Raw genomic sequence first — 22,493 nt, 5'->3', positions numbered from 1 at the left:
ATGAGTAGGGGAGAGGAATGAGACTTAATTTGCTGCTGTTGTTTGTTGCTGATTGTGATCTTTGTTCTTCTGTTGAGCATCGTGAGCATGTTAGGTTGGCGCCAGAATGCATGGCAACAGTTGTGGGCTGTCTCCAGGTGCGTTGGTTGCTAACACAAACAATGCATTTCACTGTATGCTTTGATGTACACGTTAATAAACTGAATCTTGGACTGAATTACTTTGAGAGATTGTGCAGGTTTTATTAAAGTGTAGAAGAACTATAGGTGATCTTACAGAGATGCATAAAATCTAGAGGGGTTTAGATAGGGGAATGCACAGTCTTTTACCCAGAGCTGAGGAATCAAGAACTAGGCTTAAGGTGAGGGGGGAGTGATTTAATAGGAACTTGAGAGACAACTGTTCACTCAGAAGTTGGTCAGTGTATGGAAAAGACTGCTAGAGGAAGAGATTGAGGTGGGTACATTAATAATTTTAGAAGATACGAGCAGGTACATTGATAGGAAATGATATGGGCTAAATGGGATTATCGTAAGTGGGAATCTTAGTTAGAATGGACCAATTGGGTTGAAGGACCTGTTTCTGAGCAGTATGACTCTGTGGTACTACCAGGTATAATTTTGAATTAAATAGAGCCTTTGTCAAGAAGAGAAGTACTTTACCAATGCCAGGCGATCATAGGGCAACTCTGCATTGACACAGACTTTCCATTTGCCACCATCTTGAATTTCGTCCACAACAACTTGCCACAATCGTATGTCCATTAAATTGTCCACAAAAAATCTCGTCTGGTAGCCTTTTTCTTCATTATCGGTGGTAATGGCTCGAGTGAACAAAGTGAGTATCGGTGGCATTAAACCTCCAAGGAATGTGGACTGGAGAAGACAAAATACCCGGGAACATTTGTGTTATTGTTTGGAACTGCAAGAGGTCGATAGATCTAGTTTATAATGTCAGATCTAATTTATAATGATAAGTTGACAAAAAAAAAGAATTATCAAATAACAATTTAGGTAAAATTATGATGAGGTGCTTTGGAAGAGATATAAAAGAAATTATTAGGACAGGTTGCCTGTTCAATACATGGGTCATGACCAAAGCCAAAATTGGCTGGAGTCACTTAGGACTTTAGTGCAAGGGTGTTTATTACAAAACTTACAAAAATTAGTGAAAATAATGAAAAGAAAACTGCCAATATTTACAGAAAGATATCTACCAGAAGGTTCAATAGTAGTTCCATACTATTTTTGTCCATTGTGAACTCCTGGCAAACCCAATTTCTCTCTCTCACTGAGAGCGATGAGCCACATTTATTGGACACCAGGACATACTATCTTTAATTACCCACAAAGTTAACAAGATTACACATGAATTAGAATATGGTGCACCCCACAATGTGGATACAAGCATATTACAAAATAAACAGAAGTATCTACCTTAAATACAGTATATAAATAATATATACACATTTACACATCCCATTACTAAAGAAATGGAATATTCTGCTGTGTATGGTGGGAAAGGCACCACAAAGCCAACTCAAGCATATCAGCTTAGTTTAGAACCCATAATGAGAATACACCAGGGAAGATATTGAAGTGCGTACACTCAGCATAACAACAGCAGAACGATATATACACATATACATACACACACACACACACACACACACACACACACACACACACACACACTCACACTCACTCACACTCACGCACTCACATGCACACGCACACTCACACACACTCACGCACTCACATGCACACGCACACTCACACACACACACACACACACACACACACTCACACTCACTCACACTCACGCACTCACATGCACACGCACACTCACACACACACTCTCACACACACACACACACACACACACACACACACACACACACACACACACATATATATATATGAATCTCACCATGGCAAATGGTAAATCAAAGCTCAATTAATTAAAAAAATCTAGAATTACAAGCTGATACTAACAATATATTAGTATTTTGATACTAAATACTCTCTAATATATGTAGATATATATTGATACCCTCACTATAGTGAGGTTATACTGTATCAAGGACTAGCTTACTTTCCTGTCTAGTCTCTGAGCTGATGCCCAACTGCCAATACCCACTCAAAATGCTGGTGGAACACAGCAGGCTAGGCAGCATCTATAGGGAGAAGCGCCGTTGACGTTTTGGGCCGAGACCCTTTGGCCCGAAATGTCGACATCACTTCTCCCTATAGATGCTGCCTAGCCTGCTGTATTCTACCAGCATTTTGTGTGTGTTGTTTGAATTTCCAGCATCTGCAGATTTCCTCGTGTTTGCCAATACCCACTGCCTGAGTCGGTATTTCATTGGGAGTTTGGAATGTCTCCAAAGACTCTTGCAAATTTCTGCAGATCTATCTTGGAGTGCATTCTAACTGGCTATATCACTGTGTGTGTATATATGCGCACACACATACACACTCTGTACATACATCACTGCAAAGAAGTCATAGGCACATAAGTTGTAGATGCTCAAGGTTTTTGCATGGTACTGTAGTATTGCACCATATTGCACATTGGTGTGGTCTTTCATTGATTCTATTATGGTTATTATTCTATTATGGATTTATTGAGTATGCCTGCAAGAAAATGAATCTCAGGGTTGTATATAGTGATATATATGTACTTTGATAATAAATTTACTTTGAACTTTGCTGTCGCAAAAAAATCATGCCACATGTGCGGGATGATAAACCTGATTTTGATATGGGTCTCCATTGTGGACTGAGAGTGCGAAGGGAGCAGGGAGAGGGGTATCATGGCTGGGGAAAAGAGAAGGGAGAGGGGATGGAGTGGGAATCATCAGAGAGACATTCTATAATGATTAATAAATCAATAGTTTGGAATTAAATGACATTGGCTGGTGCCTCAGGGCTGGGTGTGTCTGCACCTGTGTCATCTCCCCCATCCCCAGGCACTTCTTCTCTGCCACCTGCCCCACACTCCTCCCGGGGCACTCCACTCTCACCATTCTTAACATTCTTTGCTTCTGCCAGATTTACAAATTTACCATTGCTCCATGTTGAAAAATACAGTTCTGTGCAAAGTCTTAGACACTCTAGGGGTGTGCATATATGCGTATATATTTCTGATTGTAACTTATAGTGTTTTTAATGTATGCACCATACTGTTACTGCAAAACAACAAATTTCATGACATATCTGATTCTAATTCTTATTATTGAGTCCAATTTTTAATTGAGCTTAAGTTCCCAAACTGTTGAGGTGTGATTCAAATTCATGCCTTCACCCGTTGGATCAGAAGCTTCACCTATGCATGTCTACCTTGTATGGATCAATGTCTGCAAGCAGTAATCTTCAGGGGAGGGGAACGGTCCAGAGGTGAACAGAAAACTCTGATTCCTGGCAACTAGTTATCAGAAACTCTTTCAGGTCTAATTAATCATCTTACCTGCTCCAGTGAATTTGAAGATGAAGATGAAGCTGAGCTGGAGAAACTCATTGTTGTGTCGAAACTGGTTTCAAATGAGTGTAATTGTTTGTTTTGTGACTGAAATCAGAGATCACCCATATTAACAAAATAAAGTTTCTAAGCATCCCCACTCATTTATCAGGAACACTGCATACAGAGTCCTTAGATGGCATAAACATGGATTTCCCGAACTGCTGGTAAATAGCTCCCTCCTCTTTCACCATTCCCCATTCCTGTTTCTCTCTCACATCTTCTCTTCTTACTTGCCCATCACCTCCCTCTGGTGCTTCTCTTCCTTTCCTTTCTTCTATGTGTCTTCCACCCTCTCCTGTCGGATTCCCTCTTTGCCAGCTCTTTACCTCTTCCACTAGTCCAATTCCCAGCTCTTTACGTCACCTCCCTCCCCTCCCAGTTTCACCTATCACCTACCACTTTGTACTTCTTCCTCCCCTCCCCCTCATCTTTTTATCCTGACTTCTTCCCCCTCCCCTTCCAGTCCTGATGAAGGGTCATGGCCTGAAACATCAACTGTTTATTCCCATCCATAAATGCTGCCTGACCTGCTGAGCTGTGCCTGCACTTTGTGTGTATTGCTCTAGATTTCCATTGTCTCCAGTCCCTCTTGAATCCTTAGCATTGTCAAAGATTCCTTCTATCTGTCCAACAAGCTCTTTGATCCCCTACCAACAGCAGGGGGTACCATAGCATTAGGACAAGGACTATTAAGAAGTCCTAACAGGCTGGGAAAGTTCATCTTTCCCAGGCTGTGAGACTACTGAATTCCCTGCCACCATAGATATCATCAAGTACAAAGTGCCAGTAGCATTATACTGCCCACTTTTTAACTTGCATTGTATAATATTTGTGGTAATATTACTTTAAGTTGCATGTGAATTACGCGTACTCAATGTTTCGTTTGGTGGTATACGTGTATACAGTTGAAATGACAATAAACTTGAACTTGAACTACCTTTAACAATAGCTATCTGAACTTTATTTAATCACTTGTATTTAAATTCCCCAGCAGAATTTGAACTGATACCTTTGAATTAATGGTACCTAATGTCCAGTTCTTTAGGTACCATCAAATTAAACACTTCATTAATCCTTTATTATCCAATTTTCCTACAATGCCCGAGATAAATGTTGTGGACCTGTTTCTTTCTATTAATCCATTGAGCAAAGGCTTAGTATCTTTTATTTGTGATAAACTAGAGACCCCAAGGCATGCCCCCTTTGACAAAATTAGAACTGCTTGGGAGCATGATTTAAATATTTGTTTATCTTATGCGGTTTGGGACTGAATTCTCAAGTCAGTTAATTCAACCTCTCTATGTACTTGCCACTGTCTTTTACAGTTTAAGGTTGTACATAGGGCTCACATGTCTAAAACTAAATTGTCCTGATTTTATCCTGACATTAGTCCTGTTTGTGACAAGTGTAAAAGGGGGGAGGCTTCTCTTATCCATGTGTACTGGGCTTGTCCTAGTCTAGAGAAATTTTGGAGAGAAGTTTTTTAAACTTTATCCCATATTCTTATTGCCACTTAGAACCGAACCCTCTGATTGCTCTTTTTGATACCTTGGGTGAGGCAGATATACATTTGAGTCTGACTAAATATCGAACATTATCTTTTGCCTCTCTTTTGGCTAGATGCTTAATTCTTCTTAGGTGGAGAGATATTGCCCCACCCACCCATGCTCAATGGCTTAATGATATTATGTCCTGTTTAGACCTTGAAAAAATTCACTACTCACTTCTTAACTCGGACATAAAGTTTCACAAGGTCTGGGGATCTTTTCCTGAATACTTTCACAACTCCTCTTTAGATTAAGTCTGTTTTCTTTAATCCCCTACTTTCAGCTTTTTTTTTCTTTCTGTAAGTTCTGTGTTTTCTTCTTTGTTTGAAATTTCATTTTAGTTTTGGTAGTATGCATTATTAGTCTTTGTTTTTATTTATATTTACAGTTTTGGGGGTTTGACTGCTCCAATTAATTTTTTTTACATCTTGTAATGGTTGGCCTGGAGTTTTTTTTTCCGTGGGAGGGTGGGGAGGATACTAACTTTATATGATTTTATTCTGGGTGCTATTTCCTTATTGTTTTGAACTATATAATTGATATATTTATTTTGCACTATTAATCTCCATTTTGCTGTTGGGTTTTTGCTTGTAGTGGTTGTAGAAGTGCATAAAAAATCAATAAAAAAAGAATTAATGGTTCAGATCCTCAGCTACTTGTCAAGATGCACTTTGGTAGCGGATATACTAAACTTGGAACAATACAGAGAAGATTAGCGTAGACCTTGTGCAGGGATGCCACATTTTTGAAACATTCCATATTTTTAGGGCAGCTTGGTAGTGTAGAGTTAGTGCATTTTACAGTGCCAGCTGTAAGATCAATCAGTGTTCAATTTGTGCCGCTGTCTGTAAAGTGTTTGTACGTTCTCCCCATGAGCACGCGGGTGTCCTCTGGACACTGTGACTTCCTTCCACATTCCAAGGACGCACAGATTAGTAGGTTAATTGGTCATATGGAGAGGGTCCAGAGAAGGTGAATTGTGGACTTGGCTTCCAAATCCATCTGTAGCAATGAATTCAGCAGGTTCACCACCTTCCTCATTCCTCCTCATCCCGGTTCTAAAGGGAAGTCCTTGTATTCTGAGGCTGTGCCTCTGGTCCTAGACTCGGTCTCTATAGAAAACATCCTTTTCACATCCATTTTAACTAGGCCTTTCAATACTCGCTAGGTTTCAATGAGACCGCCCTTCATTCTACTAAACTCCTACAAGTACAGACCAAGAGCCGTCAAACACTCCCCAATCATTAACTCTTACATTCCCAGGATCATTGCCACTCCAATTCCTTATTATACGGGACTTCCCTTATTTCAATGAAATAGAGTCAGAGTCATAGAAAAGTACAGCAGAGAAACAGGGTTCCTTGGCCTATCTAGTCCACGCCGAAACCATCTAAACTGCCTACTCTCAGCTACTGCACTGGGACCATAGCTCACCATGCCCCTAACTACCTGAAGTTCTCTTAACCATTGAAATCGAGCTGATATGTACCACTTGTGCTAGCAGCTTGTTCCACACTCTCATGACCCTGAGTGAAGAAATATCCCCTCATGGTCCTTTAAATTTTTCACCTTTCACCCTTAACCTGTGACATCTAGATGTAGTCACACCCAACCTCAGTGGGGAAAGCCTGCTGGCGCTTACCTTATCTATACCCCTCTTAATTTTCTATATTTCTCCTCACAATCTTCTACATTCCAAGGAACAAAGTCCTAACTTATTCAATCTTTCATTATACTGAGGTCCCCCAAACCCGGCTGCATCCTTGTAAATCTGTTTCAACCTTATTTACATCTTTATCGTAGGTAGGTGACCAAAACTGAACACGATACTCCAAATCCAAAGTGGGTTTCCTCATGTTAAAGCACACCAGATACTCATTCTAGGGTATGTTAACCATCTCGTATACATACTGTGTTAATTGAAGATGGCTTGAAATGAAACTGGAAGTCATTTCCATCTGTGCTCTGTAGTATTGAACAATACAAAACACATAGTACTGTAATAATCTGAACAACTGAGATCAGAGTCAGAAACAGAAACAGGTTCTTCTCCTCCACCACCAGATTCCTGAACAGTCCATGAACCCAAGAACATTACTTTGCTTTTCAATGGTTCAATGGTTCTATTTAATATCAGAGAATGTATATAATATATAACCTGAAATTCTTACTCTTTGCAGACATCCACAAAACAGAAGATATACCCCAATTTCCTATTCATTTATTCTTGCAATTTATGATAATTTCATGCTAATTTTTCAGAGCAGCCAGGGGTTTTGTTCTTTGGAGGAAAGAAGGACACAAGGAGACTTGATAGAGGTATACAAGATAACAAGAAGCACAGCTCAAGTGAACAGCCAGAGACCCTTATCCAGGCTGGAAATGGCTAGTAGGAGGGGGCATAATTTTAAGGTGATTGGAGGAAGGTATAGTGGAGGTGAATGTCAGAAGTAGGTTTATTACACAGAGGGTCGTGAGTGTGTGGAATTGCCTGTCAGGGCTGGTGATGGAGGCAGATCCGTTAGGGACATTTAAGAGACTCTTTGGTAGGCACATAGACAATAGAAAAATGGAAGGCCACATGCAAGGAAAGGGTTAAATTGTACTTAGTGCAGGTTATAAGTTCGGCACATTGTGGCCGAAGAGGCTGTACTGTGCTGTAATGTTCTCTGCTCTGTGTCTTTGCGATTCAGTACTGCCATATAACAACAAATTTCACATCATATAGACAGTGACAAGACACCTAATTATGATTCTGGTTCAAGATGAAGATACTATTGCTGGAACTCTTTACCTCTTTCCATGGTTTTGAATCAGAAATCCAGACAAAATGATGCTCTTTAGTCTTGTGAGTTGTGGCTGAGAATGTTTTGTGTTTGGTATAGATGCATCTACCATTCTTACACATTCTCTCTGAGCCTGTTTGATACGTCGGGGTTGGCCACGCATCCACTGTATCACTACGCGCGGAAGATGAGTCAGTGGTGGAGTCTCCCTTCACTGAAGAACTGGATTGCCCTTGAGGCGTTTGCCTACTGTGCTCCCGCTTTGACTCAGCAGACGATGAGACACTGGAGCTGGACTCGCTCGAAGACGATGAAGTCGACGAGGAGTTCCTGACCAGGTCACCATAATCCTCTTCTGACTGTGCAGAGGATGTGACAGAACTTGAAAGGCTGAGGGTGTCAGTCGAAGACAATGAGCTGTTCCTGATCGAGGGCCGGCCGAACTTTTCACCTCTGCAGCTGGAACTGTGACATCTTTTGGTGCTGCCTTGGTAAAACGATGACCGGGTACTGACCCTCCTGTGCCCTGAATTCAGTGCAGATGCACTGCTGGAAACTCGATAGCCTTTCGATTTCCTAAAGGAGCTGTGTCGAGATGGCCTTTCCTTCGATAGACCAGATGTTGAGCTGGAGGAAAGATGAACAGTTGTATGATGTTCATCTTTTGAAGGCACACGTTGACCTGGCGTGTCATGTCTACGTTCTTGACCGAGTTTTTGGTGTCTTCCATACTTGTTACGTTTAGGTTCTTGTCTGTTCACTGGTGAGTGCATACCATAATTTCTTAGGTGTTTATTATAATGTTCCTTTGAGCTTCTCATTCTGCTCGATGACTGGGAACTTGACGTCGAATAATGACGTGGCTTACTGTGTTCCTCCAGCTTGTGTTTACCACGCCTATCACGACTGCCATGTTTCTTGTCTCTGCTCCCTGACTTTAATGAGTGGATGCCACGAGTCCTTGAGAATTCTACCTTATCCTGCTCTGATCTTCTTCGTGAACTTTTGCTTGACGTCTGGGAACTCGACATAGAACTGCTCAAAGTATACTTATGCTCTCGTCTTTCCTGCTGTTAAATGACATGTTAGTGACAGTTATTTTGAAAGTACATGGTTAAAAAAAAACTTAACACCTTTTAAGCAAAGCTGCCCACATGGCACCATCCCTCAGGGAATTAAAATACACTCACTGGCCACTTTATTAGTTACCTCCTGTACAAATCAAGTAGCCAGTGAGTATCTGTTTGAGGTTTTCTGCTCCTGTAGCCCGTCACTTCAAGCTTTGATGTGTTGTGCATTCAGAGGTGCTCTTTTGTACATCACTGTTGTAATGTGTGGTTATTTGAGTTACTGTTACCTTGAACCAGTCTGGCCATTCCCTTCCGACCTCTCTCATTAACAAGGTGATTTTGCCCACAGAACTGCCACTCACTAGATTTTTTTTTGTCTGTTGCACCATTGTCAGTCAACAAACTATAGCCCCTCTGTTTCCTCAAAGCTACCTGCCCCTTCACCTATCTTTGTATCATCTGCAAACTTTGCAACAGAGCAAAGACCGAGGCACTAAGTGACTTCTGAGTCTTTGTGCAGATTGAGTCTGCAGTGATGAAGTCAACTGCGATGTTGGCATTAATTTCAAGAGGACTAGAATATAAAAGCAAGGGTATAATATTGAGGCTTTATAAGGCACTGGTGAGGTCTCACTTGAAGAATTGTGAACAGTTTTGGGCCCCTTATTTTAGAACAGATGTGCTGAAACTGGTAAGGGTTCAAAGGAGGTTCACAAAAATGATTCTAGGATTGATTGGCTTGTCATATAACCATATAACTATATAACAATTACAGCACAGAAACAGGCCATCTTGGCCCTTCTAGTCCATGCTGAAGGTTTACTCTCACCTAGTCCTACCGACTTGCAGTCAGCCCATAACCCTCCATTCCTTTCCTGACCAGCCTTTCCAATTTTTTTAAAATGACAAAATCGAACCTGCCTCTACTGCTTCTACTGGAAGCTCGTTCTACATAGCTACCACTCTCTGAGTAAAGAAGTACCCCCTCGTGTTACCCCTAAACTTTTGCCCCTTAACTCTCAACTCATGTCCTCTTGTTTGAATCTCCCCTACTCTCAATGGAAAAAGTCTATCCACGTCAACTCTCCTTAGCCCCCTCATAATTTTAAATACCTCTATCAAGTCCCCCCTCAACCTTCTATGCTCCAAAGAATAAAGACCCAACTTGTTCAACCTTTCTCTGTAACTTAGGTGCTGAAACCCAGGTAACATTCTAGTAAATCTCCTCTGTACTCTCTCTATTTTGTTGACATCTTTCTTATAATTCTGTGACCAGAACTGTACACAATATTCCAAATTTGGCCTCACCAATGCCTTGTACAATTTTAACATTACATCCCAACTCCTATACTCAATGCTCTGATTTATAAAGGCCAGTATACCAAAAGCTTTCTTCACCACCACATGAGATTCCACCTTCAGGGAACTATGTACCATTATTTCTAGATCACTCTGTTCTACTGCATTCTTCAATGCCCTACCATTTACCATGTATGTCCTATTTTGATTAGTCCTACCAAAATGTAACACCTCGCACTTATTAGCATTAAACTCCATCTGCCATCTTTCAGCCCACTCTTCTAACTGGCCTAAATCTTTCTGCAAGCTTTGAAAACCTACTTCACTATCCACAAAGCCACCTATCTTAGTATCATTTGCATACTTACTAATCCAATTTACCACCCCATCATCCAGATCATTAATGTATATGACAAACAACATTGGACCCAGTACAGATCCCTGAGGCACACCACTAGTCACTGGCCTCCAACCTGACAAACAGTTATCCACCACTACTCTCTGGCATCTCCCATCCAGCCACTGTTGAATCCATTTTACTACTTCAATATTAATAGCTAATGATTGAACCTTCCTAACTAACCTTCCATGTGGAACTTTGTTAAAGGCCTTACTGGTCCATATAGACAACATCTACTGCTTTAGCCTTTTCTACTTTCCTAGTAACCTCTTCAAAAAATTCAATAAGATCTGTTAAACATTACCTTCCATGCACAGATCCATGTTGACTGTCTCTAATCAGACCCTGTCTATTCAGGTAATTATATATATCATCTCTAAGAATACTTTCCATTAATTTACCCACCACTGATGTCAAACTTACAGGCCGATAATTGCTAAGTATACTCTTAGAACCCTTTTTAAACAATGGAACCACATGAGCAATATGCCAATCCTCCGGCACCATCCCCGCTTCTAATAACATTTGAAATATTTCTGTCAGAGATCCTGCTATTTCTACACCAACTTCTCTCAAGGTCCTAGGGAATATCCTGTCAGGACCTGAAGACTTATCCACTTTTATATTCTTTAAAAGTGCTAACACTTCCTCTTCTTTAATCATCATAGTTTCCTTAACTAACCTACTTGTTTCCCTTACCTTACACAATTCAATATCCTTCTCCTTAGTGAATACCAAAGAAAAAAATCTTTCAAAATCTCCCCTATCTCTTTTGGCTCCACACATAGCTGTCCACTCTGATTCGCTAATGGACCAATTTTATCCCTCACTATCCTTTTGCTATTAATATAACTGTAGAAACCCTTTGGATTTATTTTCACCTTACTCACCAAAGCAACCTCTTTTAGCCTTTCCAATTTCTTTCTTAAGGTCCTTTTTACATTCTTTATATTCCTTGAGCACCTCATTTACTCCACGCTGCCTATATTTATTGTCGATCTCTCTCTTTTTCTGAACCAAGTTTCCAATATCCCTTGAAAACCATGGCTCTCTCAAACTTTTAACCTTTTCTTTCAACCTAACAGGAACATAAAGATTCTGCACCCTCAAAATTTCACCTTTAAATGACTTCCATTTCTCTATTACATCCTTCCCATAAAACAACTTGTCCCAATCCACTCCTTCTAAATCCTTTTGAATCTCCTCAAAGTTAGCCTTTCTCCAATCAAAAATCTCAACCCTGGGTCCAGTCCTATCCTTCTCCATAATAATATTGAAACTAATGGCATTGTGATCACTGGACCCAAAGTGCTGCCCAACACATACCTCCGTCACCTGACCTATCTCATTCCCTAACAGGAATTCCAACACTGCCCCTTCTCTAGTTGGTACCTCTATGTATTGCTGCAAAAAACTATCCTGCTCACATTTTACGAAATCCAGGAATATTTAGTTGCCAATTACACCCCCCCTGCAACCACGTTTCACTAATAGCTACAACATCATACTTCCAGGTATCAATCCATGCTCTAAGCTCATCCAGCTTTCTTACAATGCTCCTAGCATTAAAATAGATGCATTTAAGAAATTCTCCATTCTTACTCTCTGTTTATCCCTAACGGTGCAAACAACTTTACTATCTTCATTTTCTTCCTTCTCCCCTACATCTTCGGTCTGAGCGCTCCCCTTCTCTGTCACCTGCCTATCCTCCCTCACACACTGTCTACTAGCTTTCTCTATTTGTGAACTAACCTCCTCTATCCTAGTCTCTTCAATTTGATTCCCACCCCCCAACCATTCTAGTTTAAAGTCTTCCCAGTAGCCTTAGCAAATCTCCCCGCCAGGATATTGGTCCCTCTAGGATTCAAGTGCAACCCATCTTTTTTGTACAGGTCACACCTGCCCCAAAAGAGGTCCCAGCGATCCAGAAACTTGAATCCCTGCCCCCTGCTCCAATCCCTCAGCCATGCATTTATCCTCCTCCTCATTCCATTCCTACTCTCACTGTCATGTGGCACAGGCAGTAATCCCGAGATTACTACCTTTGTAGTCCTTCTTCTCAACTCTCTATATTCTCCTTTCAGGACCTCTTCCATTTTCCTACCTATGTCATTGGTAACTATATGTATCATGACCTCTGGCTCCTCACCCTCCCACTTCAGGATATCTTGGACGCGATCAGAATCATCCCCGACCCTGGCACCAGGGAGGCAAACTACCATCTGGATCTCCTGACTGCATCCACAGAATCGCCCATCTGACCCCCTAACTATTGAGTCCCCTATTACTACTGCCTTCCTCTTCCTTTCCCTACCATTCTGAGCTACAGGGCTGGACTCTGTGCTGGAGGCACAACCATTGTTGCTTCCCCCAGGTAGGCTGTCCCCCCCCCAGCAGTGCTTCCCAACAGGACTCAAACAGGACTGTCTGATTACATGAAGACTGTCTGATGTCTCTGGGCCTGTATTGACTAGAATTTGGAGGAATGAGGGGTGACCTAATTGAAACCTGTGGAATGGTGAAAGGCCTTGATGGAGTGGATGTGGAGAGGATGTTCCCTATGGTGGGAGAGTCTAAGACCAGAATACAAAGCCAGAAAGATGTTCTTTTAGAATGTAGATGAGGAGGAGTTTATTCACCAAGAGAGTAGTGAATTTGCAGTATTAATTGCCACAGATGGCTGTGGAGACGTGTTATTGGGTATATTTAAGACAAAGACTGATAGATTCTTGATTGCTCAGGGCATGAAGGGATACTTTACTTTATTGTCACCAAACAATTGGTACTAGAGCGTACAATCATCACAATGATATTTGTTTCTGCGCTTCATGCTCCCTGAAGTACAAATCAAAGTAAATATAATAAAAATTTTAATTATAAATCATAGTTAGAAAATAGAAAAGGGAAAGTAAGGTAGTGCAAGTCAGGTCCAGATATTTGGAAGGTACGGCCCAGATCCTTGTCAGGATCTGTTCAGCAGTCTTATCACAGTTGAAAAGAAGCTGTTTCCAAATCTGGCCGTACAAATCTTCAAGCTCCTGAACCTTGTCCCGGAGGGAAGTGGGACAAGAAGTGTGTTGGCTGGGTGGGTCTTGTCCTTGATTATCCTGGCAGCACTGCTCCGACAGCATGTGGTGTAAAGTGAGTCCAAGGATGGAAGATTGGTTTGTGTGATGTGCTGGGCTATGTTCACCATCTTCTGCAGCTTCTTCCGGTCTTGGACAGGACAACTTCCATACCAGGTTGTGATGCACCCTAGAAGAATGCTTTCTACGGTGCATCTACAAAAATTAGTGAGGGTTTTAGGGGACAGGCTAAATTTTTTCAGCTTTCTCAGGAAGTAAAAGGATACAGGGAGAAGGCAAGAGATTGGGGCTGAGAGGAAAAATGGATCAGCCATGATGACATGGTGGATTGGACTCAATGGTCCAAATGGCCTAATTCTGCTCCTACATCTTATGGTGTTATGGTCTAAACCAGGTGTTGCCCACCCAATTTCCATTGGTCCAAAGGCATTTTAATTTTAAAACTGTGGTCCTTGTATTGAAATCCTTCAGTTCCCATCTTTCTTCGTAACACTGCTGGCTTTTCCGGTCCTACACCCTATATCTGAGGTGTCTGCAGTTCTGGGTTCTTATCCCTTCCTGCTAAAGATCATTCTTCCATCTGAGTCCATTTGCTTTGTCTCCCCATCCCTCTGATTGTCATAGAGTGATACAGTAGGGAATGTGGCTCTTTGGCCCACTGAATCCATGCTGATCATCAAACACTCATCTAAGCAAATCCCACATTAATCCATTTTCTTTTTGATTCATCCCAAATCTCATTGAGACCTATTGAATTTTGAAAGGCTTAGATAGAGGGGACACAGAATGGATGTTTCCCCCAGTGGGAGAGTATAGGACCAGAAGAGACAGTCTCAGAATAGAAGGATGTCCCATTAGAACAGAGATATGGAGGAACCTGCACAAAATGCTGGTGGAACGCAGCAGGCCAGGCAGCATCTATAGGGAGAAGCGCTGTCGACGTTTTGGGCTGAGACCCTTTGTCAGGACTAACTGAAAGAAGAGATAGTAAGAGATTTGAAAGTGGGAGGGGGAGATCCGAAATGATAGGAGAAGACAGGAGGGGGTGGGATAAAGCTAAGAGCTGGAAAGTTGATTGGCAAAAGGGATACAAGACTGGAGAAGTGGGGAGGATCATGGGATGGGAGGCCTAAGGAGAAAGAAAGGGGGAGGGGAGCACCAGAGGGAGATGAAGAACAGGCAAGGAGTTATTGTGAGAGGGACAGAGAGAGAAAAAAGAGAGAGAGAAAAAAAGGGGAAAAAATAAATCAGCCATGATGGAATGGCAGAGCAAACTTGATGGGCTGAATGACCTATTTCTGCTCAAATGATTTACGGCCTTATGGTCATATTCCCATCAAGTCCTTCCTGATTTTGCCACTTAATGACATTCGAGGACTAATATACGTCAGCCAATTGACCTACCAACTAGCACATTATAGTCATAAAGTAACACAGCACAGAAGCAGGTTCAACTGCACAGTGCAAGACATAAAAATTAATAAGTTACAAAAAATATACAGTGCAAAAGATGAATAATGAGGTAATGTTCATGGATTCATTGACCATTCAGAAATTGATGGTGGAGAGGAATCACTGCTTCCATTGTCAAAGTGTCATAGAATAATGCTGCATGAAAACTAGTCCTTCTGTTCAAATGGTTCATGCCAACTGTGATGTTCCATTCAATCAAATCCCACATAGCAGCATTTGGCCAGTAAACTTCGAAAGTTTTCCAATCCATTCCCTGTCAAACTATCTTCTAAACCTTTCCGATCTATTCCTTGTCATACTGTTTTCTAAACCTTAAGACCATAAGATCTTAAGACATAGGAGTAAAATTAGGCTATTTGACCCATTAAGTCTGCTCTGACATTTAATCAGACATTTACTTTGTCTAGGCATTTCAACATTCAGAAGGCTTCAATGAGGTACCCTGTTATTCTCCTAAATTTGAGTGAGTACAAGTATTCCTTGTATGATAACCCTTTCATTCCCAGAACCATCCTTGTGAACCTCCTCTGAGCCTTCTCCAATGCCAGCACATCTTTTCTAAGATGAGGATCAAGGAGAGGTTCACCAGTACCTTATAAAGCACCAGCACCACATCCCTGCTCTTGTATTCTAGACCTCTCGAAATGAATGCTAACATTGCATTTGCCTTCCTCATCACTACCTCTACTTGCAAGGTAACCTGTACTCCCAAGTCCCTTTGCATCTCAGATTTTTGGATTTTCTCCCTATTTAGAAAATAATCTGCAGTTATTTCTTCTACCAAATTGTATGACCATGCATTTTCCAAAATCGCATTTTATTTACTACTTTCTTGCCCATTCTCATAATCTGACTAAGTCCTTCAGCAGCCTACCTGTTTCCTCAACAGTATCTACCCCTCCACCAACCGTAGTATCATCTTCAAACTTTGCAACAAAACCATCTATTCCATCATCTAAATCATTGATATACAGCATAAAAGTGGTCCCAAAGCCAACCCCTGCAGAACACCACTAGTCACTAGCAGCCAAACAGAAAGGATCCTTTTATTCCCACTCACAGCTTCCAATCAGCCAACTCTCTAACCATGCTAGTAACTTTCCTGTAATACCGTGGGTTCTTAACTTGGTAAGCAGCCTCATGTGTGACACCTTGTCAAAGGCCGTCTGAACATCCAAATATACAACATCCACTGCATCCCCTTTATCTATTCTACTTGTAATCTCCTCAAAGAATTCCAACAGGCTCATCAGGAAAGATTTTCCCTTAAGGAAACCATGCTGACTTCGTTCTATATTACCATGTGTCACCAAGTATTCCATAACCTCATCCTTAACATTTGACTCCCAACATCTCCCCAACCACTGAGGTCAGGCTAACTGGTCTATAATTTCCTTTCTGCTGCTCTCCTCCTTTCTGAAAGAGCAGGCTGAAGAGATTGTGGAGGCATTAGCAATGATCTTGCAAGAATCAACAAATTCTGGACTGGGTCCGCTTCTTTTTATGTTATATGTCAATGATTTGGATGATGGAGTTGATGACTTTGTGGCCAAGTTTGCAGACGATATGAAGGTAGGTGGAGGGGCAGGTTGTTATGAGGACGTAGAGAGGCTACAGAAGAGCTTAGTGAGCTTAGGAGAATGAGCAAAGTGGCAGATGGAGTACAGCATTGGGAAGTGTATTGTCATGCACTTTGGTAGAAGAAGTAAAAGTGTTGACTATTTTCTATATGGAGAGAAAATTCAAAAGTCTGAGGTGCAAAGGGACTTGGGAGTCCTTGTGCAGGATTCCCTGAAGGCTAAGTTGCAGGTGAGTCGGTGGTGATGAAGGCAAATGCAAATGAAAGCAAATTCATTTCAGGAGGACTAGAATATAAAATCAAGGATATAATGATAAGCCTTTATAAAGCACTGGTGAGGCCTCACTTGGAGGATTGTGAGCAGGTTTGGGCCCCTTAACTCAGAAAAGATGTGTTGATATTGAAGAAGGTTCAGAGTAGGTTTATCAAAATTATTCTGGGGTTGAAAGGCTTGTCATATGAGGAGCGTTTGATGGCTCTGGGCCTGTACTCACTGGAATTCAGATGAATGAGGGGTGACCTCATTGAAACCTATTGAATGTTGAAGGAACTTGACAGAGTTGATGCGGAGAGAATGTTTCCTATGGTGGGGTAGTCTAAGACTAGAGGATACAGCCTCAAAATAGAGGGACATCCATTTAGAATAGAGATGAGGAGGAATTTCTTTAGCCAGAGAGTGGTGAATCTGTGGAATTCTTTGCCATAGATGGAGGCCAAGTCACCGGGTATATTTAAGGCAGAGGTTAATTTTTTTTTAGTGTGTCGCACCAGACAGCCAGCCATTCTTGTCTGGCGCGTGGTGTCAGGATTGGTCTCCTTTTGGATTAACCGGGTCACGATTTGAACGTTCCTGACTTGGCCCTTTTCTTTCATGAGGCCCAGTGGCTAGCTCGGCACTCAACCCAGCACGGATGGAAAGCGTGCTTGGGGAGGGGGTGGCCCGACTTGGATTCGAACTCAGGAGCCTTCACTCCGGACTCCCGCGCTGATGCCATTGCGCCACCAGAGGTTAATGAATTCTTGATTAGTTAGGGTGTGAAAGGTTATGGGGAGAAGACAGTAGAGTGGGGCTGAGAGGGAAAATGCATCAGCCATAATGAAATGGCAGAGCAGACTTGATGGGCCAAACAGCCTAATTCTGCTCCTATATCTTATGGATCTAATGCAAAGAGGCAGATGGAGTTCAATCCAGAAAAATGTGAAGTGATTCACTTTAGAATACCACATGGAAACAAGTCCTTCACCCTAAATGGTCCACGTTCCCATTGAAGCTAGTCATAATTCCTGCATTTGGCTTTCATCCCTCTAAACTTTTCCTATCCATGTACCTGTCCAAGTATCTTTTAAATGTTGCTAATGTACTCGCCTCAATGACTTCCTGAAGCAGATCATTCCATATAATGACCATCCTCTGGGTGAAAAAAGCTGTTCCTCACGTTCCTTTGACTTTAAACATTTCCTCTCTCACCCTAAACCTTCGTCCCTTTAATTCTTGTTTCTCTGGCCCTGGGGCAAAGGCTAGCATTGGGACTGTCTTCCTCAGAGTTCCAAAGACGCCTGGCCCCCTGACAGAAATAAAATATCACATCCGCTTCACATTCACCCTGATAGGAACACACAACATCTTAAGCGTGATATTGAAATAGCGGTATATCATAAACACATGAGATTCTGCAGACACTGGAAGTCTAGAGTAACACACAGAAAATAATGGAGCACCTAGGGAGGGGAATAAAAAGTCATCTCTTTGGGTTGAGACCATTGAGCAGCTCTGGAAAGGAAGGGGGAAGAAGCCAGAATAAGAAGGTGGGGCAGGGGAAGGAGTCCAAGCTGGCAGGTGATGGATGAAACCAGGTGAGGGGGAAGATGCATGGGTGGGGAGGAGGAATGAAGTTAAAAGCTGCAAGCGGATAGGTCGAAGAGGAAAAGTGCTGAAAAAGAAGGAATCTGACAGGAGAGTGGACCATGGATGAAAGGGAAGGGAGGTGATGGGCAGGTGAGAATGGGTAAGAGGGGAGTCCATAAGAAATAGGAGCAGAATTAGGCCATTCAGCTCATCGAGTCTGCTCTGCCATTCCATCATAGCTGATACCGGATTCCACTTAACCCCATACACCTGTCTTCTGGCCATATCCTTTGATGCCCTGACTGATCAGGAAATTATCAGCTTCCACCTTAAATATACCCATAGACTATGGAACATTCCATAGTTTTATTACTCTCTGGCTAAAAAAATTCTTCCTTATCTCTTTCTTAAAAAGGTCACTCCTCGGTTTTGAGGCTGTGCCCTCTTGTTCTGGACACCCCCACCAAAGGAAACATCCTCTCCACATCCACCATATCTAATCATTTCAACATTTGGTATATTTCATTGAGATCCCCATGCATTCTTATAAGTTACAGCGAGTACAGGCCCAAAGCTGCCAAATGCTCCTCATATGTCAACCCCTTCATTCCCAGAATCATCCTAGTGAACACCCTCTGGGCTCTCTCCGATGACAACACATCCTTTCTGACATATGGGGCTCAAAGCTGTTGACAGTACTCTAAGTGTGGCCTGACTAGTGTCTTATAAAGGCTCAGCATGATCTCCTTGGTTTTATATTCTATTGCCATTGAAATAAATGCCAACATTGCACTTGCCTTCTTTACCACAGACTCAACCTGTAAATTAACCTTCTGGGAGTCTTGCACGAGGACTCCAAAATCCCCCTATTGTTCCTTTTATTGACATGCATTATCATATATTTCCCAGAACTGTATTCCACCTGTCACTTTTTTGCCCATTCTTCCAATTTCACTCCTACTACAATTGTATTGCTTCCTCAGCACTACCTACCCTTCCACCTGTCTTCATATCATCAGCAAACTTTGCCACAAAGCCATCAATTCCATTATCCAAATCACTGACAATGTGAAAAGTAGTGGTCCAGATACTGACCCCTGAGGAACACTGCTAGTCACGGACAATCAACCAGAAAACCAGAAAAAGCCCTTTTTATTCCCATTCGCTGCCTCCTGCCCGTCAGCCATTCTGCTATCCATGCCAATATCTTTCCTGTAACGCTGCAGAATTTTATCTTATTAATTAATCTCAAGCGTGGCACCTTATCAAATGCCAGGCAGTTGCCCAACCCTGCCATTTGAGAACTTCTTCTGTGGGGCATATCTGTCTTGAACCTTGTTAACCATTCCCTTTAACTTCAGCCACCTCTGCTCTGCCATCATCCCCACCAGAATCCTCCTCCAGTCCACCTGGGCAAGCTGTAACCTCATGCCTCTGTAATTCCCGTTATTCCATCGCGATACTGGTGTATGTAACTTATGCTTCTTCCTCTCAAGTTGCAGTATGAATTCAATCATATTATTATCTCCTGTCTCCTTACTTTAAGCTCTCTAATCAGATCTGGGTTATTATACAACACCCAATCGAATATAACCTTTCCCCGAGTAAATTTAAGCACAAGCTGCTCTAAAAAGCCATCTCAAAGGCATTCAACAGAGTCAGATTGGATAAAAAGAAAAAGAGAGAATGAGAGGGAGAAGAACTTATCAACGGTTGGACAAATTGATGTTCATGCTGTCAGGTTGGAGGCTACCCTTCAGAAGATGAGCATAACCTGGCTACCTTCATATTCTGGCTCCCCTCTTACCATTTCTCTTTTCCTCTACTCATATGACCTATCCACCACCTACCTCTGGTGGCCCTCCTCATTCCCTTTCTCCCATTATCCTCTCCTATCTGATTCTTTCTTCTGCCCTTTGCCCTTTCCACCTGTCACTTCCCAGCTTCAATCCCCTTCCAAACCCCAGACATCTTCCTCCTCACCTGATCTCACCTGTCACCAAGCAGTTTGACACCTTCGTATTCTGGCTTCAGTCCCCTTCTTTTCCAGTCCTGATTAAGGGTCTCAACCTGAAACATCAACTGTTTATTCCCCTCCATTCGAACACTGATGTTGTAATTGCTACTCTTGATGTTTATAGTTTAATCCATGATGCTTCAGTTAAACCGTGCCATTTATCAGAAAAGGGGGGACAGAGGTGGAAACGAGCAGAAGGACTTTCTTGTATTTGGAGAAGAATGTTTACCTGATGCTGCTTTTTAGCTTGGAGGATTTTCTTTAGCTTGAGAAGGACTAACTTGCCTTCAGCTTGCATTTTTTCAGAGGAATCTGCATTAGTCCAGTTGCTTCTCATCAACAGGTGATTTACTCTTGTGAGCGACTCATCCATTTGTAATTCGATTTGCAACTTTTTGATTGGAATGTCAGTAGGAACTAAAAGTAAGGCAAAAATAAATCACATTTCCTGTTTTAAATAGTGCAACAATCAGATGATTAGAAGAATAAAATGGGGATTCAAACCTATGGAATACTGTGCTCAGTTCTGGCCATCTCATTATAGGAAGGATGTGAAAGCTTTACAGAGGGTGCAAAGGAAATTAACCAGAATGCCTGAACTAGAGAGCATGTCCAGTCATGTAGGTACCATGGTAGCGTAGCTGTTAGTAAAGCAGCATTGCAGCTCAGTGTGTCGAAAAGTTTGATGATCAATCCCAGCTTCTCTGTAAGGAGTCTCTGTACATCCATCCCGTGGAATGCACGAGTTATCTCCTGTCCTCCCATGATCCTCCCAGATGTCCTCCTAGATGTAATAGTGGCCAAAGGAACTAGGGTAAAGGATGAACTGAAGGAAATTTATATTTAGGCAGGAAACGGTGTTGGATAGACTGTTGAGTCTGAAGGCTGATAAATCCCCGGGACCTGATGGTCTGCATCCCAGGGTACTTAAAGAGGTGGCTTTAGAAATAGTGGATGCATTGGTAATCATTTTCCAATGTTCGATAGATTCAGGAACAGTTCCTGCTGACTGGAGGGTGGCTAATGTTGTCCCACTTTTCAAGAAAGGAGAGAGAGAGAAAACAGGGAATTATAGACCGGTTAGACTGACGTCAGTGGTGGGAAAGATGCTGGAGTCAATTATAAAAGAGGAAATTATGACACATTTGGATAGCAGTAGAAGGATCAGTCTGAGTCAGCATGGATTTATGAAGGGAAAATCATGCTTGACAATCTTCTGGAGTTTTTGAGGATGTAACTATGAAAATGGACAAGGGAGAGTCAATGGATGTAGTGTACCTGGACTTCCAGAAAGCTTTTGATAAAGTCCCACATAGGAGATTAGTGGGCAAAATTAGGGCACATGGTATTGGGGGCAAAGTACTGACATGGATTGAAAATTGGCTGGCTGACAGGGAAACAAAGAGTAGTGATTAACGGGTCCCTTTCGGAATGGCAGGCTGTGACCAGTGGCGTACCGCAAGGTTCGGTGCAGGGACCGCAGCTGTTTACAATATACATTAATGATTTAGATGAAGGGATTAAAAGTAACATTAACAAATTTGCTGATGACACAAAGCTGGGTGGCAGTGTGAAATGTCAGGAGGATGTTATGAGAATGCAGGGTGACTTGGACAGGTTGGGTGAGTGGGCAATTGTATGGCAGATGCAATTTAATGTGGATAAATGTGAGGTTATCCACTTTGGTGGCAAGAACAGGAAGGCAGATTACTATCTAAATGGAGTCAAGTTAGGAAAAGGGGAAGTACAATGAGATCTAGGTGTTCTTGTACATCAGTCAATGAAAGCAAGCCTGCAGGTACAGCAGGCAGTGAAGAAAGCTAATGGCATGCTGGCCTTTATAACAAGAGGAACTGAGTATAGGAGTA

At 42.0% G+C, this 22,493-nt stretch overlaps 1 protein-coding gene and 1 pseudogene across 1 annotated transcript in view; one reads left to right on the top strand and one right to left on the bottom strand.

The window, feature by feature from the left end:
* The window catches only part of LOC132402339 (vitellogenin-like), a 145,016-nt gene that overhangs the window by 64,536 nt on the left and 57,987 nt on the right, over positions 1–22,493 (bottom strand). Inside the window, exons 21-25 of the mRNA XM_059985217.1 lie at positions 20,855–21,042; positions 8,381–8,925; positions 8,071–8,185; positions 3,469–3,567; positions 663–875 (exon numbers count right to left, since the gene is read on the bottom strand). Coding sequence (XP_059841200.1) covers positions 663–875; positions 3,469–3,567; positions 8,071–8,185; positions 8,381–8,925; positions 20,855–21,042 — 1,160 coding nt within the window. The remainder of the gene's footprint in view (positions 1–662; positions 876–3,468; positions 3,568–8,070; positions 8,186–8,380; positions 8,926–20,854; positions 21,043–22,493) is intronic.
* LOC132402362 (U6 spliceosomal RNA) lies at positions 5,736–5,834 on the top strand (annotated as a pseudogene).

The sequence above is a fragment of the Hypanus sabinus genome, chromosome 11 (assembly GCF_030144855.1).
Source record: "Hypanus sabinus isolate sHypSab1 chromosome 11, sHypSab1.hap1, whole genome shotgun sequence".
Classification (NCBI taxonomy): Eukaryota; Metazoa; Chordata; class Chondrichthyes; order Myliobatiformes; family Dasyatidae; genus Hypanus; species Hypanus sabinus.
This window is presented reverse-complemented; position numbering and strand designations above follow the sequence as displayed.